The sequence below is a fragment of the Eurosta solidaginis genome, chromosome 1, assembly GCF_040869045.1.
Source record: "Eurosta solidaginis isolate ZX-2024a chromosome 1, ASM4086904v1, whole genome shotgun sequence".
NCBI classification, from domain to species: domain Eukaryota; kingdom Metazoa; phylum Arthropoda; class Insecta; order Diptera; family Tephritidae; genus Eurosta; species Eurosta solidaginis.
This window is the reverse complement of record NC_090319.1, coordinates 3,031,839-3,051,190: the sequence shown is the minus strand read 5'-3', so window position 1 is coordinate 3,051,190 and position 19,352 is coordinate 3,031,839. Positions and strand designations below refer to the sequence as shown.

The 19,352-nt window shown below is 37.5% G+C and overlaps 1 protein-coding gene across 2 annotated transcripts in view; it reads right to left on the bottom strand.

Annotated features, from left to right (window-relative positions):
• The window catches only part of LOC137246273 (uncharacterized), a 71,894-nt gene that overhangs the window by 16,080 nt on the left and 36,462 nt on the right, over positions 1-19,352 (bottom strand). For both annotated transcript variants that reach the window (XM_067777391.1, XM_067777385.1), the window contains 2 exons: positions 17,359-17,588; positions 9,221-10,078 (listed from right to left, as the gene is read on the bottom strand). In XM_067777391.1, the coding sequence (XP_067633492.1) occupies positions 9,221-10,078; positions 17,359-17,588 (1,088 nt within the window). The remainder of the gene's footprint in view (positions 1-9,220; positions 10,079-17,358; positions 17,589-19,352) is intronic.

Genomic DNA, 19,352 nt, shown 5'->3' with positions numbered 1-19,352 from the left:
GATCGTTCTCTCGCACTCTGTTGCTTGGCCAATGAAGAACTACTTTGTAGAGCTTGTTGTTGACGGATTGGCTTCACATACTCAGTATCATTCCGACGTTTCCCAACAAAAGTGCGCGCTGGCTTGAAACCATCCTTGCATTCTTTCTGAAAAATTCTTTCAGTCATTTTAGTGCGTCCATTAGGGTTTGTTGATGCCGTTCTTTTCCTCGCAGGTACTTTTAATTTCGCTTTATTTGGCACATTCGACCCATCAACCTTTGCTCGATCTACTTTCCTTGACTTTCGTGGTCTCTGTCGAATCTCCTCCACCAGCACTCGCTTACTGCTGAACCCTTTTTCCAAACTGAAGTTAAGTGGCACATCTTGGTTCTCATAATGCATCACCCTTCTCTGCATATCGATCTTGATGTCATGGTCAACCAAGAAATCCACTCCCAATATAACTTCATCAACAATCTCCGCCACAACAAATTTGTGTAGAACCATGACCTTCCCAATCAATACTTCACATATCACTTCTCCCTGAACTTGGTTATACTCGCCAGTGACCGTACGCAACTTTGCTCCAGGTAACGGTTTTACTCTCCTGTTGACCAAGTCAGATCGGATCAAGGAATGAGATGCGCCCGTATCTACAGTCAGTATTCGTTCGTTGCCATCCACATTCCCTCTGACGGTAAGACTGTTCGATTTTCTACCAATTTGCGACACAGATATCACAGGGCATTCAATAGCCGGATCTAGCTCTCTACCTCTTACTCGCTTTTGCTCATCTCCTCCAGCTTTCCGTTTACGCCCACCCACATTGTTGGAAATATTAAGGCCAAGATCGCAATGACGTGCAATGTGACCGGAGTTCCCGCATTTGAAGCATTTGATAACTTTTTCACTCCGCTTTTGCGATCCTTTCAGCGCCTCCAATATTGCGTCTACCCACTCTGGCCTTTCTACTTCCACACGGCGTGCTTTGAAAACTGGCTTACACAGAAGCGACGCTGTTTCCTGAATCAGAGCTTGTGACACCGTTTCTGCGAATGTTGGCTTTGGGTTCGCGTATGTGGCTCGCTTCGTTTCGACGTCCCGTATGCCATTTATAAAGCTCTGAATCTTCACTCTTTCCGTGTATTCCACGGGTGCATCCGCATTTGCAAGATGAGCCAATCTTTCAATGTCCGAAGCAAACTCCTGCAAAGTCTCGTTAGCTTTTTGGTAGCGGTTTTGCAATTCTATTTGAAATATCTGTTTCCTGTGTTCGCTTCCGTATCGCCGTTCTACAGCAGCCATCAATGCGTCATAACTGTTCCGTTCGTACTCTGGAATAGTCTGTAAGATTTCCGCGGCAGGCCCTTTCAGTGCCACGAACAGAGCTGCAAATTTATCTTCAGCATTCCATTGGTTCACTGCTGCGGTCTTCTCAAACTGTAGCTTAAAGACCTGAAAAGGAACAGAACCGTCAAAGGATGGTGTCTTTACCTTTGGATTACTCGCTGAAACAGCTGGGCGATTTAGTTGTAACTGCTCCATACGACTTTTAAATCATCTACTTCTGCCTGAAATTGAGTCATTTTTGCATCCTGCGCTTCCAGTTTTGATGATACCTGTTCCAAAATTTCTGCCGAAATTTCAGACATACGTGCCTCTTGCTCTTCCAATTGAGATGCCATATATGTCTTTTGGTCTTCCAGTTGAGATGACACTTGCGACGTCATTTCTGAAATACGTGCCTCCTGTGATTCCAGTTGGGATGCCATATATGTCTTCTGCTCTGCCAGTTGAGTTTCCATCTTGGATGTAATACGTGTCTCCTGTGACTCCAGTTGGGATGTTATATTTGTCTTTTGTTCTTCCAGTTGTGATGACATGTTGGTGGATATTTGTGATGACATTTCGGACATTTGTGCCGATATTGCAGCCAATATCATGTTCAAGTCTGTGTTTGTAACTGTCTGCGATGTTTCGTTTTTCTCTTCAATTTTTGTTGTTGTTTCGTCCCCATCAGGATAAAAGACAAACTCGTCCACATCAATTCCTTGCGACTCCATTACCTCTCGTAGCCGTGCTTGAAGTTCGATCTTATTGCCGGTTGTATTTAATCCACGGTTCTCCAAGTCCTTTTTCAGTTGCTGGATCTTCAATTCACTGAACTTTGCCATGCCCCAAGTTGTATTCCCAATCTTCGGAATTTATTCAACAATTCCTCTTCTGACACCAATTGTAACGAATTTACTTGCAAATCCTCTTATTTGCAATCCTCTGCTAAGTTCGAATCACTAAACTGTTGAATAAATAACTCCAATTTGTAGCAATGCAAAATGGCCTTTATTAAAGTACTTCACAATAACACTCCAACTGTACAACGAATAGCTTAATAACCAAACTGATAGCTTAAAGCAGGCATGCTTAACGAACGAAACGATATCATTTCGTTACGAAAATCAACGTTAATAAACGAAACGAAGTCATTTCGTTTCGTTTATTAACGTTAAGAACGACAAATTAACGTTAATTTGACGATCTTAACGTTAATAAACGAAACGAAGTGACTTCGTTTCGTTTATTAGCGTTGATTATCGTAACGAAATGATATCGTTTCGTTCGTTAAGCATGCCTGGCTTAAAGGAAACTGACTTTCAAAATAATAGTGCTATTGCTCGCTAGATATCGTCTTACTCGTAACTGCTTGACAATTCAAATCAAACTGAATTCTTCTTACTCGCCTGCATCGCTTTTATAGTTTACGCTGCATACTTCTAGGCTCTTCGATTTCCAGAAGTTACTAGTTGTTTCGGCTACAAAATCGCCAGCCACAACTACGTGCACAAATTATTGCTCTCTCTTGTGACAACTCAGATAAGGTATATGCATGTGTTTGTAGTTTACAGTCTCCCGCACACACATAAGCGTATAAGTAAATTCATCGGTGTGTGACATCTCATCTCTCGCTGCCTTGTATGTAAATGTTGCTCGTCGGAATGTGTACATATATGTAGACGCAATTATTGATTCGTTTATGTAGATACATAATGATTGAATTATTGATGTGCATTCACGTCACTGCTTAGATCGGCTTAGAGCGGGCAGCACTCCTTAGTTTTGCTAATATTCGTAACAATATAATTATGGAACACAGGGAAGATGCTAAATCCATGCTTGCAACCTGCAGCCCAATATGGATACATTACTTACGGTCATACATTCAGCCTGCGCCAAATGGCGAAAGGAGTTGATTGTATGCTGCCTGGAACACGAACGATAAGAAATACTGCCAACTCCGTAAGAATTAGGAAGGACATCTCAGACCGAGCTGATAATTTGTGATAATTTTGATATATTGGTTCATGTAGTTTCTATGGATTAAATAAAATGATGAAAAGAAGGGTTTTGCGGTGAGCGGGGACAAGACGAAGCACCTGCTATTATCAAAGAAATAAATGGCAAATTCGCTCCTCAGCAACTACGTGAATGTTAAACATAAATTCGAGACAACTACTCTTGTCAACAAATGCTAATATGGAGGAGTTGGCAACTTAAAAGAAAGTTTCGATCACAGCACTTGCTGGTCCTTTGCCGGATATATGTAGACCCGGTACTATTCCGATCAATTCGGGAACGATTAGATATTATAATGAGAATGGTCAGGTCGATCAATTTTGTTCGCCGCTAACGGCAAGCTTACCTACCACGGAAATATTATAAGCCCCTTAACCCGTTGGGGGAGGAACGATCCGTATTTACGGGCGAAGCCGACACTGCGAGAGCGGATGAGATGGCTGTTGGAATATTCGGTAGAAATATTTTCAATATATTTATGCTCTTGACAAAGACAAAAACATAGCGCATCGAGTAAAAGCACAAAGGCTTCAATAGCTAGTTCAAATACGAATATAGGAAGTTGCTCCGGCTCATAAATTATTCCAATAGGCACCCGTTTTTGTGAGCAGAGAAAGAAAAGGGGCATGTGGAAGAAAACGAGACTTCTGTAGTTGCACCCAATTGGCGACAATAATCGCTAAAAAATAATAATTGGCGTCAGTTCTTGCACTGCTGCCCAAACCGCTTAGGTCAAGCTCTAATTAATGATGACGATCATGATAATAGATCACTTAGTAGAGCAAGTGTAGTTGTGGGGCCATGTATGACTCTTTTACGAACCCTTTTAATATAACTTCGTGGCTATTGGAACCATTTCGGTATATACTGGCACTATCTATGGCTAATTTAAAATTATTTTAGGGAACAATTCACATATATTTGGAGTAAAAAATGCTTTCAAGACTATCTAGGTTATTATTATTTACAATTGGGGATTGTATTCGTTTGGTGAAATTATATTTAATGCTCCCTTTAGACCATCTAGACATTTTCAACCGCTTCATACACGCGCATGCGGATCAAATTTTGAAATGCGCGAACTTCTTCGTTGTCTGTGTACTGATTTCAATAAGCACTGCAAAAACATTGATACGTGTGGCTAACTTCTTGTTACAAAAAAATATCTCCTGACTACCTTAAATACGCAATAATTTGGGTGGATCGATTAGAATGTCGTCCTTTCCAATCTCCCACTATTATCGCCAGATCCAGTAATTTTGCGCGGGTGGTTTGGAATCACGTCCTTTCCATAGATCAGCCCTACTTATTGTGTTAAATATACATCGGCGGCTCGAAATCACGTCCATTCCGAAAGCACTAATAATCACTTCCCGTAATAATATATACTTTATAAAATTAATTTTGTTCACCTTGAATCACCTTGCATCCCCCTGTGGGTTGGGGGTTAGAATATGCCCACGGTAGGTATACCGGTCGTAAAAGGCGACCATAATACCATCGGTACCCAATCCATGAGTAAGGTGTTTTACTCGAAAGGTAGCAGGGTGGACGCGGTGTATCACCCTGTGAGACCCTAGGCAAGGTCTTTATAAAAACTGCTACCGCGGGAGCAGGAGAAGCCAGTGTGATCTGGTGCACTGCATCGAACGATGCTTTGTACTCAGGTCTCACCTCCTGTCCTGGGATGGCCCCCTTGTGGGAGCATCGCGGTGGCTGTGGTTTCAAATAGAGTTCACTTATGACACACGCTCTGAGTAGACTTGTTTTCCCTTGGGGCGTGTAAACCCGAGGGAATTCGGTCTCATGCTTGCCACGGCAGTCCCAATTTCATTGAGAAACTGACCCTGAGGGGCAGATGATAGGTTGGTCACATCCCTTAATTTGTGACAAATATGCTGCAAATAAGTTGACGAAAGATGGTGAAGGAACGCATGTTTATCGTCAGCCGAAAAACAATCGATAATTGTACGAGTGGGCCGGTGCTCATCTCGTCTTTTGAGATGTTTGAGGCTGCTTTAGACTGCGTAAGCGAATAGGAGGCGTTCGCTGTGTGGATGGCCACATCCTATATGTGGCAAGATTTGACGTTGTCAAATCACTGCAGTGTGGCGGACTGCAATGCAAGGATGTTGCTGGGGCAGGTACTCGGTACTTACAGGTCTGTGAGCGGAAAAGGTTGGACACATCCCTTAATTGTGGTAGGAGTTTATTTGGAGGCATATCGGTGCATAATTGTTGCGTAATTGAGTAGAAATTGGAGCGAAATTAGTAGCAAAAATGGAAGCCAATTTTTATAGCGTATGATTTTCATTTTGTTTCTGATACCTCAAGATTTTCATATCGCGATTTCAATCGTATAGACTACGGTAAACTCTGTGCAGGTGTTAATGCTGTAAATTGGAGCTCAATACATAGTATGACTTCTGCCGATGATCAGATAAGTTTTATTCAAAAGAACATAAGTACCCTCTTTGACCAATTTGTTCCGCTTGTAACAAGGTCAGCTGAGACCAAGAGGCATCCATGGTTTAACAATTTTATAAAGCAGCTAATAGGAAAACGCAACAAAGCTTATCTGAGTTGGAAACAAAATCGATCAGATAGAGCTTATAATGGTTACAAGAAACTGAGAAGAGACGTGACTAAAACAATCAAGAGGCAAAAAAGAAAATATTATGAATATCAGTTCAGTACAGCCATTGGCTCACAGAAGACGTGGAAGCAGATCCGCGAAATTGGCATTGGCATTGGGAAAAAACTACACATATTTCCGAATCGGTTAATGTAGATGAGTTAAACGCAACCTTTGCAAATTCCCCACCTTCTCTGCATAATATCAACTATAATCGTTATAGTTCTGGTCCAAGTGTTACCTTACCCGGTTTTGCGTTTAAATGCGTCGATGAATGCGATGTGGTCGAGTCCATTCTCTCAATCAAGTCAAACGCCGTTGGCCTTGATGGTGTCCATCCTAAGCTCGTAAAATGCATCCTGCCAAAAATTCTTTCATATATCGTTTACGCTTTCAACTCCATTTTTACCTCATCAGTTTATCCTAAATGCTGGAAAAAAGCTAAAATTATTCCTGTCCAGAAACCAAATGGTGACTTTCGACCTATTGCTATTCTGCCTTTTCTTTCTAAGGTTTTCGAACGCGTGATGCATCGACAGATAAATATTTTTGTCCATAACAACTCCCTGATAAGCCCACATCAGTCGGGATTCAGAAAAAGCAGGAGCTGTATCACAACACTATTAAGCGTTTCAGATGACATTAGAAGAAATATGGATATGGACCAAGTAACGTTTCTCACACTTTTGGACCACTCGAAGGCATTTGACTCAGTTGACCATACTTTACTATGCTTAAAACTTAAAACGCTTTTCAACTTCTCAGCTCCAACCTTGGAGCTAGTAAATACGTATCTTCTTGAGAGATATCAAGCAGTAAGCGTCGGTAGCTCCATGTCAAACTTTCTAAGTGTAGCCAAGGGAGTCCCCCAAGGATCTATACTTGGACCCTTGTTATTCGTTCTATATATAAATGACCTGCCATAAATTCTTAAATATAGTAAAGTGCACGTTTATGCAGATGACGTTCAAGTATATTTAGGCGGGCCCTCAGCCTCCATTAATAACTGCGTACGAAATGTAAATTCCGATCTATGTCTCATAAATAAATGGGCTAGTGATAACGGGCTAGTCTTAAACCCAAGTAAGTCTAAATGCATCGCTATTTATAAAAAAAACTATTAACATAGATCAGTGCCCCAAAATAACACTTAACAATGCTCCGATAAACTTTGTCGACACGGCAAAATATCTTGGTGTCATTTTTAACAGAACATTAACTTGGAATAATCATATCCTTCCTACAATAGGCAAAGTATATGGCAGGTTATGAACTCTATGGACCACACAGCACTTCACACCAATTAAAATCAGATTGCTTCTGGTAAAGTCTTACTTGATACCATCATTGCTGTATGGCTGCGAAGTTTTTGCCTATTGTGACAGTGAGTGTATTAAAAAACTTAATGTAATTTACAATAGCATAGCCCGCTATATTTATGGTATACGTCCTTATGAACATATTTCCGAATATGCTCATAAGATATACAATATAACATTCGACAATCTGCTTAAATTTAGATGCATTTCACTCCTTCATAGAATAGTGTTGTTTAAGGAGCCTGCCTATCTATACGAAAGACTTCAGCTAGCACGGTCCGTGCGATCATCTCAACTACTGCACACAAGATTTGGCTCACGAATTTCTGAGCGTCAATTTTTTGTTATAACAGTACGTCTCTGGAATGTTTTGCCTTTGGAGATCAGAAGCATTTCTAACATAATGCACTTCAAAAGGAAACTATTGAGTCATCTTGCTTAGCATGTTGAAATACTTTTCTCTTCTTTCAAATCTTAAATCTTATATTTTTCTCTCTACAATTTTTACATAAACACATTTAATATTAGGTTACTTTAACACCAAACACTGTAAATAAAACTTATGGTTGTTGTGTTTGGAATTTATAAAATAAAAATAAAAATATAGTAGACAATATGGCACACAATGTTTGTCAACGTAGTGTGGCCTCAAGCGATGTCAAGGGGCATTGTTGAGGCGGGCACTCGGCATTCACAGGTCTGTGTGCGGAAAAGGTTGGTCACATTCCTTGATTTTAATTGTGATGGAGTTTTAAGACGGAGCATAATTGGATGCCAAGCTCACTTTGTTTGTCAACGTAGTGCGGCCCTTTAAGCAATATCTAAGCAAAACCAAGCTCCGTCGTTAACAATGTATTTATACATTGTTGTAACACTGCAGAGCAGAAAAGGTTGGTCACATTCCTAAATTGCGACAAAACACAATATCTCAATCTGGTTAACTTGTTAATCAGATATCGAGATGTCAAAATCAATGAAAGAGGGACTCTGAGGCAAGCACGGAACTCGCGGTGGAGTTGCCGTGCAACCGGGTGCCATTACCCGAAAATGGAAGAGGAGGATGGATAGTCCTCCTCGGCCAAACCAAGGCTGGTTGACTTGAACACCCCAGCTCACCGATTTGGTACCAACTTGTTGGGCCGAAGATCAACGGACATTGATCTGTGTTTTACACCGGAGGTAAGTCTTCACGACAGGGACTCCCGTAATGCACGTCTTTCGTCTGAATCACCTTGCAATTGTGCAGTAAATCCGTAACTATATTTAGTCTGACTAGTAATTAAATTTGTACACTAATAAATAAATAAATAAATAAATATTTCAGAATAGTTTTTTGAGAACTTTAACACAATATCTTGATCAATCGTGGACTATTACAGCATCCATAGAATACTACCACCGAATTTATTCGGGTTTTCTTTTCGGGATTATTTATGAAGTATTTCGAAAACGTTTTTGTATCGTTCGAGGACTCGTCCAAATCATATCGATACTGTTTTCGGAATCTTTTTAGGGATATGCCAGTATCATTTCGGGATTTTTGGGACATATACATAGAACGAGGTCCAACCAATTTTAAAGAGGGCCAACACACAACTTGAAAGTACAATTTAGCTGATAAAGGTTATCTCATATCCAGGCACTCACTATTTTTTAAATACGGATTAGTTACAGTTTGCAACTGATAGCTGCAACCACGTCCTGTGCCCTATAGAATAACTGCTTATCATATTTTAACTAAAAGCTAAGTGATCTTATGAATATCCCAAATTGCAGAAATTTTTCTGCCAATTTTTACAACAAATCTGGTTGAGAATTTTGAGCTAATAAAATTTAAATATTTCACATCAGCAGTAAATCTTTGCAATCATCGCATTTTCTAAGTGTACGAAGGTTTTTATAGCTTTTAATCACAGATATGTTCGTTTACCTACCACTGCACTCAAATGTGTTACAATTCCGCTGCTCAATATTGTAGCCTTCGCAAAACATGGTCGAATAGCTTTTCGTTGGTTTTCGATGTTTTTGTTTACGCCTCGTCGGAGTTACTGGCAAATGTGAATGAATTTCATTTTCCTTCGTCGCAGGTTTGTCAAATTTTTCAAATAATTCCTTATCACCTTCAGCACCGAAGAAATTGTCCTCATCCACTCTCATATCACCTTTAAATGTGCGCAACGCAACTTTATATTCACCAGTATTTTCGCTTTTGAAATCATTAATTTGGTCATCCACATTTTTGGTTACACCAACTTTGTCAGCATTTGTGGTTTCCTGAATTGTCAACGAATTGAATTTATGTGACATAATCATGCTGTCGTACATGTCGCCAGTCGCTGTCGCAGTTTCTGGTGTCGCATTAACGGCATTATTCACTCCTCCCGATGGGACTACTGAATAGGCGACATTGTCTTTAGTTGGTGCATTTTCATTGTGCTTTTGCATATTCGCGCTGCTCTCTTTAGCAAATGTGCTCTTCCTATGGCTCTGCTGGTGCAATTGGTCCTTTTTATCATTCAGTAATGCATCGTCACTCTCAATTCGAGTGAAGCCAGTTAACGCATTATCCATGCGTCGGGTGTTTTCGAAACCGGCTCTACTCGGCATACCATCATCATCGACCACATCTTCGTCATCAGCATCATCATCATCATCTGTGGACGCTGCATTCAAATTTAGTTGCATGTTAAAATTTACCATTGGATTATCGAGCAAGCAACGCCGAAATCTTTGTTGTACACCTTTGCCGCATGTAACGCTGCAAAGCGTAAAATCACTCCAATCATCCCAACCTGCAGTAAATCGGTGTCATATTGTTGTTGTTGTAAAGAAGATGCCCAATCCATTAGAAGGTATCGTTGTTGGTAGGGTGTTATGATTGTTACGCAATTTGAATCAGTTTTTATTGTTGTCCAGCACCGTTGTAATTGGAGCAGAAATGTTATTCGCGTAAGTTGTTGTTTTTGTAAATATCAGTGACATTGGTTTATTTGCATGTGCGAGTGTGAACATCTCAACGCATGCGGCAAATTGCAATATGTTGCCAACGATTTATGTGGCGTATTCGTGTAACGGCATAAGTTACAGTAGTAGCACTCAATGATACATCAGGTGTAGGTTGCAGCAGCGGGGAAAGAAGGAGTAACATGGCCAATGTATGTTCATCATTCAAAATCAAAAGCGGCATAATTTTCAGCCGTTGTGAAGATTTGATGTAGTGGAAGTAAGTGTTGAGTTGAGGAGGGTGTTTGTGTTGTTGTTGATGATGATTGCGGTATAGACATCGGTGTTGCCATCATGTGCATTGCACGTGTACCGGAAATGAGAGACAGAGAGATTATATTTAAAGTAGTATTTTTTTGTTTTTGTATGAACAGCTGACAACGAGAGTAAACAAATATGATGCAAGTGAAAATTTAAAAGCTTTGCAGTAAATAATTCTTAAAACGGACAATATCGAACTCTAAGCGCCAGAGTTCGCATAAGCGTTATGCAAACGCCCCCCCTCCCTCCCCTCCTCACGGGGTACATATTTTTTTGTTTAAATTTTAAGAAAGCTGAAGAAGAAAGCTGAAGAAGAAGCGCAGTCAATCTCTATTAGTTAGGTTGATTTGACATTTAAGTATCGCCACAATCCGAACTGAATTTATATCGCAAAATTTGCCTTCGCTGTAAAGTATTTTTTACCGCAAAATCAGCAATTTTAGCTTCTTTGCATGTGGCATTTTTACTCTCTGTATTTCCTTATCGTTTGCCATTATTTTCCAACCATTATTTGCGTTTTGTGGAAGCTTTCGTACCAACAAAAATAGCATATGTATGTGCACATAATACGCATATACATATGTAGGTTTCATTATGCTGTTTTTTTTTCTTTCAATCAGCAGCTTAAGCTTTATGAAGGGTTCTGTATGAGAGCTATTTCGTATTGCCGAAGTAAATAAAATCAATGGCCACTTGACACCTAAAACCATAAAAGGATGTTAGGCGCAAACTCCCCTAAAAACATGCATATAGCTCGTATGATACACACCAAACTTGCTATTACACACATGTACTTGTGCTTAGAAATCCTCCCGACAAAAAACTAAGTAGCATATAATATAATATCTAATGTTTACATCATTTTGAAGCGACTCAAGAAAATTAATACTATACAGTTTTGAAGCAGGATTTGACCAAAGTCTCTGGGCGTACAGAAATCCTAAATTTGAATACTTGGAAGAACCTTTTCACAGAAAAGGATGATACCAAAGTTGGCTGGATTTAAATGCGCAATCAACGAAATAAACATTTTGATATGATCCTCCAAGCATGACTATCGCCAAGTCTTGATTCTAGGGATGATCATATGGAGACTTCAATGCACATGCTTCATTATGGATTTCACATTTCTTAGTAGCGAAATGACAAGACAAACAAAATGATCCATCAGTAACGTCTACACACATAGGGCTATGCAGCTATAAGCTTATAGCGCAATGGAAAGAGTTGACGCTCTGCGAGTCAAATTGAAATCGAATGCAAATATTGAATGGGCATGGCGGTTTCAGGCAGAATTTATACAAGCGTAGAATCGAGGAAACTGTAGCATCGAACTGAAAACGCAGAGTACGTCATATTAAATTGCCCCTGTTGCAATGCGAATTTTGAGAGACTCATAACTTGTACTTTTTTAGACTAAAATTTACTAAAACGGAGAACTTAAAATAAAAAGTTCGAAATTTTGGTGAAACTTTCTCGAATTTTCGATATTTTTCGTAAAGGGTTTTTAAATTGGTTTGCATAGTTTCGAGTTACAAAATTCATAAAAATGTTTTCTTCAATACCGAAAATAAAAAAGAAGAATTTAATTGGCAAAATTTAATGAAAACTGGCACTGCTGTTTTTCTGTTCGCTGCTGTAAATTTCCTACATATGCCAATCGAAAATTTTCCTGTACGAAAAATGAATTGGGAAAGAGATTGCAAGAAAACGTATGCATTGGTGAACTTACGAAATAGGGTAATAGAAAATAGAAATAAAAATAAAAATAAGGCGTGCGCGGTACCTTAAGCTTTTTGATTAAAAAGGATTAAATCCAAAAAGTTCATCGTGTAACTAAAACTGTAATAACTATGTAAAGTATCTGAAAAACTAATTAACGATTGGAGGGGAAAGCGTACAGCGCGTTCACATATTGTTAGAGTAACTGTGGAAACTACATACTAAACTTTCCACATTTTAGTTTTCTTTCATTCAAATCATAAACCAAATTACAAAAAAAAAAAAAAAACGATGTAAAGAATTAATTTTGATGACCAACTGGAACGAAAGCACAAAATTGGAAAAAAATTGTTGTTAAGTTTTTTTTTGTGTTGCAGCCTTCATATGTTACAAGTGCTGATAGCTAACATAAAATTTATGAACTTTTGATAATACGAAGGTCATAAAATTTTTCCTCATTATTTATTAGCAGCAAAGCTCGTAATTTCTTCCCAAGATATTTGTACGTTATAAAATGTTTATGAGTTTTTTAAATTAAGGACTGGATTGGGAAATCCATGCACATATGACGAATTCAGGCCAAAAATAACATACCGTGTGTTGGAATGCTGTGAAACGGTTGGTAAGCTAACTAACCCAGTAAAAAAATACTAGATTACAACTATAAGTTTCTGGCTGAAATCGGAATTATGCGAAAAATACTGGATATTTTAAAATAATCAAAAAAAGTCGCATATTACTTTTTACTTCAACGGTTTTTTTTTTTGAATTATCTTTTATGGAAAGGTGGGTAGTGCATTTCGCATATACCCAGAAGCGAGTCTCAATTGATCCCACCTAGCTCAGAACTATTACATTGAGAGTCGGCAATAGTTGTAGTTCTGTCCCCTCGCAGTTCTTTTACCAACACTTTTGATATTGCGATGTTCTATTGAAATGTAATCCAACAAAATCAATAAAAGCAAGTAAGGAAGGTTAAGTTCGGGTGTAACCGAACATTACGTACTCAGTTGAGAGCTACGGTGACAACATAAGGGAAAATAACCATGTAGGAAAATGAACCGAGGGTAACCCTGGAATGTGTTTGTATGACATGTGTATCAAATGAAAGGTATTAAAGAGTATTTTAAGAGGAAGTGGGCCATAGTTCTATAGGTGGACGCCATTTAGGGATATCGCCATAAAGGTGGACCAGGGCTGACTCTAGAATGTGTTTGTACGATATGGGTATCAAATTAAAGGTATTAATGAGGCTTTTAAAAGGGAGTGGTGGTATTTGTATATGTGAAGGTGTTTTCCAGATATCGACCAAAATGTGGACTAGGGTGACCCAGAACTTCATCTGTTGGATACCGCTAATTTTGTTATATTTATAATACCACGAACAGTATTCCTACCAAGATTTCAAGGGTTTTTTATTTCGCCCTGCAGAACTTTTTCATTTTCTTCTACTTAATATGGTAGGTGTCACACCCATTTTACAAAGTTTTTTTCTAAAGTTATATTTTGCGTCAATAAACTAATCCAAATACCATGTTTCATCCCTTTTTTCGTATTTGGTATAGAATTATGGCATTTTTTTCGTTTTTCGTAATTTTCGATATCGAAAAAGTGGGCGTGGTCATAGTCCGATTTCGGCCACTTTTTATACCAATACAAAGTGAGTTCAGATAAGTACGTGAACTGAGTTTAGTAAAGATATATAGATTTTTGCTCAAGTTATCGTGTTAACGGCCGAGCGGAAGGACAGACGGTCGACTGTGTATAAAAACTGGGCGTGGCTTCACCCGAGTTCGCCCTTTTTCACAGAAATAAGTTATCGTCCCAGAATCTAAGCCCCTATCAAATTTCACAAGTATTGGTAAATTTTTGTTCGACTTATGGCATTAAAAGTATCCTAGACAAATTAAATGAAAAAGGGCGGAGCCACGCTCATTTTGAAATTTTTTTTTATTTTTGCATTTTGTTTCACCATATCATTACTGGAGTTGAATGTTGACATAATTTACTTATATACTGTAAATATATTAAATTTTTTATTAAAATTTGACTAAAAAAAAATTTTTTTTTAAAAGTGGGCGTGGTCGTTCTCCGATTTTGATAATTTTTATTAAGCATACATATATTAAGCATACATATATATATATATTTTTTTTTTTTTACATGTAGTAATAGGAGTAACGTTCCTGCCAAATATCATCATGATATCTTCAACGAATGCCAAATTACAGCTTGTAAAACTTTTAAATTACCTTCTTTTAAAAGTGGGCGGTGCCACGCCCATTGTACACAATTTTACTAATTTTCTATTCAGCGTCATAAGTTCAACTCACCTACCAAGTTTCATCGCTTTATTCGTCTTTGGTAATGAATTATCGCACTTTTTCGGTTTTTCGAAATTTTCGATATCGAAAAAGTGGGCGTGGTTATAGTCCGATATTGTTCATTTTAAATAGCGATCTGAGATGAGCGCTCAGGAACCTACGTACCAAATTTCATCAAGATACCTCAAAATTTACTCAAGTTATCGTATTAACGGGCAGACGGACGGACGGACATGGCTCAATCAAATTTTTTTCGATCCTGATGATTTTGATATATGGAAGTCTATATCTATCTCGATTCCTTTATACATGTACAACCAACCGTTATCCAATCAAAGTTAATATACTCTGTGAGCTCTGCTCAACTGAGTATAAAAACTAGCTTTAGTTTTTTGGCAGCACAACCAATTAAGATTGAAAATTGAGATTATTAAAATATCCAGCTGAGCCTTAAAAAAAATGTAAATTTATGTGTATTATGAAATGTTTGCAAACTTTGTCACACGTTTTCCCATTCAAAATTTATTTTTCCATATGAACATTAGGGTATGTCATTCATACTGTTACAAATATTAGCAAAACTAAGGGGTGCTGCTATCTCTAAGCCGATGCTAAACAGTGATCATGCACATACATAGATCAATCATAATGTATCTACATAAACGAAACAATAATTACGTCTACACATATGTACCATGTACGTATACGAGCAGCGGAGAATCAATGCACAAACACATGCATATATCTGAGATACTCCTGAAAGTGTGCATTGAGAGAAGCTCTAAAATCGTGCAATTGTAGTTACAGCTGAGAAATTTGAGAGCTAATGGCAATTAGTAGATTCTGGAAATGGAAGCGCCTAGAAGATGCTAACGTTGAAATCAGAGAGTATAAAAGGTAGCAAATGTAGAGGCGCTGGAATTCAGTTTGATTTGAGCTATCAAACAGTTATTGATTAAGCACGCAATCTGTCGGGCAATAGTAGAGTTTCAATCAGTTTAGTTATTAAGCCAGCTAGTTGCAAAGTATAATTGTTATTGTGAAGTACTTTAATAAAGGCCATTTTTCCATTATTCAATATTGGAGTTATTTATTCAACAGTTTAGTGATACGAACGTTGGCAGAAGATTGCAAATAAGGGGAATTGCAGTAAATTCGTTACAATACATACGCAAATATTGTCTTCCGTAAGCTATAAGACAGTTACTGTCATAGAAACAATGTTCTTACCAAATCCCGTTAAATTTAGTCGCTTTTTGTTCAACATTGATACCAAAAATTTTGTGAAGAGCTGAGTTATTGTACTAACATATCTACAATGGTATTGAAGTTAAGTGCATTAAATGCATTGCCAATTTTTATCCATCACTAAAACTTTAAGAAAATTTTTTTTATAAAGTGCCACGCCCGAATTTTCCTTAGATCTTAATATGATATCGAGAACCATAGTTCAGCAAAACTGTAAAATGACACTTAACGGCTTCTGATTTACGGCTTGCAAAGCTTTTAAATTTTCTTCTCCGTAATATGGGCGGTGCCACGCCTAACTTTCAAAACTTTGTTATATTCTCTTATGCCTGGTTTGAAAGCATTCCTGAAACCAAATTTCGTTGGGACTGATCAAATTATTTTTCGATTATCTAAAAAGGGGCGGCTGGTTGCCCGTTTTCAAATTATTTTTTCTTTCGTACTTTGCCACACCATATTATACTGATGTGAAATCATTACATAGTATAAAAAAAGTCGCTTTTTCTGTCCCTATGTCCCTTTGAATGCTTAAACCTTTAAAACTACGGAACGGATTTTGATGCGGTTGTTTTTAATAGATAGGGTGATTGAAGAGGAATGTTTATATGTATAATAATATCGATTAAATAGTGGAGAAATACTGTTATTTTTGAAGTTTCTAATGTGATGTCGTAAATAAGTAAATTTTTTCCGCTTACATTGCAAACGAGGGCTGAACCCTACGAGGTTTATCAAAATAATGTACACATTGAAAAGGTCTACAGAAAACTACCCGATGGTATTTGTCTATCTCCCACGGACATCCCACAATAAAATTTTGTATCCCGTTCGGGCTGGGGTCTTGAGATTAAAACGAAGACCTGGGGAATCCTGGGATGTGTTTTTACAATGTGGGTATCAAAGGAAGCTGTTTTTGCGTACTTTGATACGGGGTATTTTTCGTACCCCTGGGTGACTAGGGTCTCGATATATAGGCCAAAACGTGGACCCGGATACCCCTAGAATGTGTGTGTAATATGGATGTCAAACGAAAGCTGTTGCTAAGAGCTTTAAAGTAATTTTCATTCTGATATTCGATTTAGTAGCATTAACCTGGCAAAACTGATAAAAATATGCATGCGAAGCCGAAATAAAGACATGAATTAATAATACCTACATATCTATTTACATACGTCCTATTCGATTTGCCTGAAATTTGGTATACCAATTTGCCTATATTAGTACTAACGATGCTTTTTTTCGGGAAGTAGACCATACTCTGCTTAGAAAAACTTTTTCTAAATTTTTTCAATGTTGCTTTTTCAGGGCCTTGAACCCAGTGAGTTTCCGAGCTATTTTAAAATGTTTTTTTTTTTATTGATTGCATGAATAATAAATTATGGAAACACCATAAACTTAAAACAACAATGCTCAGGTTCAAAATAATTGTGTTAAAATGGGATCGCCCTACATCGGGTATTTTATTTAACGTTTTTTTCTTTGTACACATTTTGTTTTTATTTTCTCAAACTTACCCAAATGTTTCCAGATGCGATTCTCGAATTGTGGTGTCCAGCGGTGCAAACCATTTATGCTTATTAATAAAACGTCCAATTGTTGCGTTGTACGTAGATGGCTACTTAGTTGTTGTTGTTGTTGCTGTTGTACAGTTATCAATTTGCCAAAAACAATTAACTCAGTGGGTAGCATTTTTAAAAGTTTCCCATCGAAACATGACAAGGGCTGAAGTGTTGCATTCAATTGGCTTTTAATGTTTTTAATTACGCATATTTGCATTTGTTGCAATAATTTTACATGGAAATAAATGAAGCGAAAAAAATAAAATTATTTAGATACAAATATGTTAAATCAATTTAAATATTTTTGTTGCAGTTATTTAACTAATTTAATATTCGATTTATTCAGAAATTTTAATTAGCCAACGTTTTTCTAATTGTTGGTTAATTACATTTATTTTAACTGTGCAACAATCTCGGCGTTTGTCTTTGGCGAAATGTTTTTAACACAGCGAAGAAGTCTCAGACCCATATCATAAACTTTAAATTTTCGTTTCGCGACTATATCCGGTTTACTTTAATCATTCATAATTCATTTCTATTTCAATATTTTGACTATTCGTTACCATGCCGAGATGATTTATTGACTAAGTATTTCGAAAATATTAAGGAATCCTTATGATTTCGGCTATATTTCGGTATTTTAATTTTGATAATGTCGAGCACGCTTCGGGATATGCTCGTGATAGTTTAAGAATTATTTCGGGCTTGTTTTCGGACTATTGCCACCCGATTCGGGATTGTTTTTAGGGCAATTTCGGAATTATTTCGAGATTTTTTAAGGGTTATATCGGCAATATTACTGTCTTAAGGATAACCTCCGGACTATTTCTGGTTAATCTCAAACATTTTCGGACTATCTAGGCATACCTTTTTTGTTTTATTGATCATTTCGAGACTATTTCGGAATTGATTTGATAATAGCGGGAATATTTTGGAACCATTTGTGATTATTTAAGTTTATTTCGAGATTATAACGAAACTATCGCCGTATCATTTTTGGACAATCTTCGAAACACTTCGTGATCGTTAAGTTATCATTTTGTGATTATGGTTAACAATTTGGGTCTATTTCGAAACCGTTTTGATGACCATTTCAAGATTCTTTTCAATATTGTATTGAAGCTATTTCGGGATCTTTTCTACTATTTCTGTATTCATTTCCTTGGAAACATACTTTTTTCGTTATTACTCCCAGTTTATTCGACTTAGACCAACAATATTTGGTGAACTCGTCATACACATAGATCGAGTCGTAAGCATTTTCGAATTTTAGTCAACGTATGTTTTAATTTCTCAATTCTAACCATGATACAATACATGAGACATGTGAAGCCAATATATCAAAATGGAGTTGTATTTGACTATACTATGATATATACATTAAAATGTTGCTTCTTGATTTTTTTCTGAAAAATTTTTATGTAAATATCATAAAAAAATGGTGCATTTATGTTTTGTTTTTAAATATGAAATAACGTCCGTGTGATAAATTTCTATTTGTCGACGGGCATTATTTCTTTTTGAAGGTGTGAGCGCTGTTACCATTGTCCAGTACTGGAAACAAACCGCTGCATTGCGACCAGTTACATCGATAAAATGACTTATTACCTCCACGGTATGCATGCCAGCCGCAATAAGCAGAGGTGAAAAAAAACGATACCGAGGCAACTGGGCTAGTATCCCACATTTTCTCTCTCATTTCTTGCTCCCACTCTTACTCTTAATCACACACTTTTACCCTTACTTTATCATTTACTCTCCATCTTCGTCCTCCTCCTTTTACCTTATTGTACTTCCTTTACTTTCATATTCTTTCCCATATATTTACCTTTTGTCCTTGGCTTTCACTGTCCCATTCTTTTATGATTTCTTTAAATGTCCCTTTTCTTTTCCCCTTAGGATAACTATATCGATTTGGCTCTTTTCTACAAAGGGCGAACATTTCAACC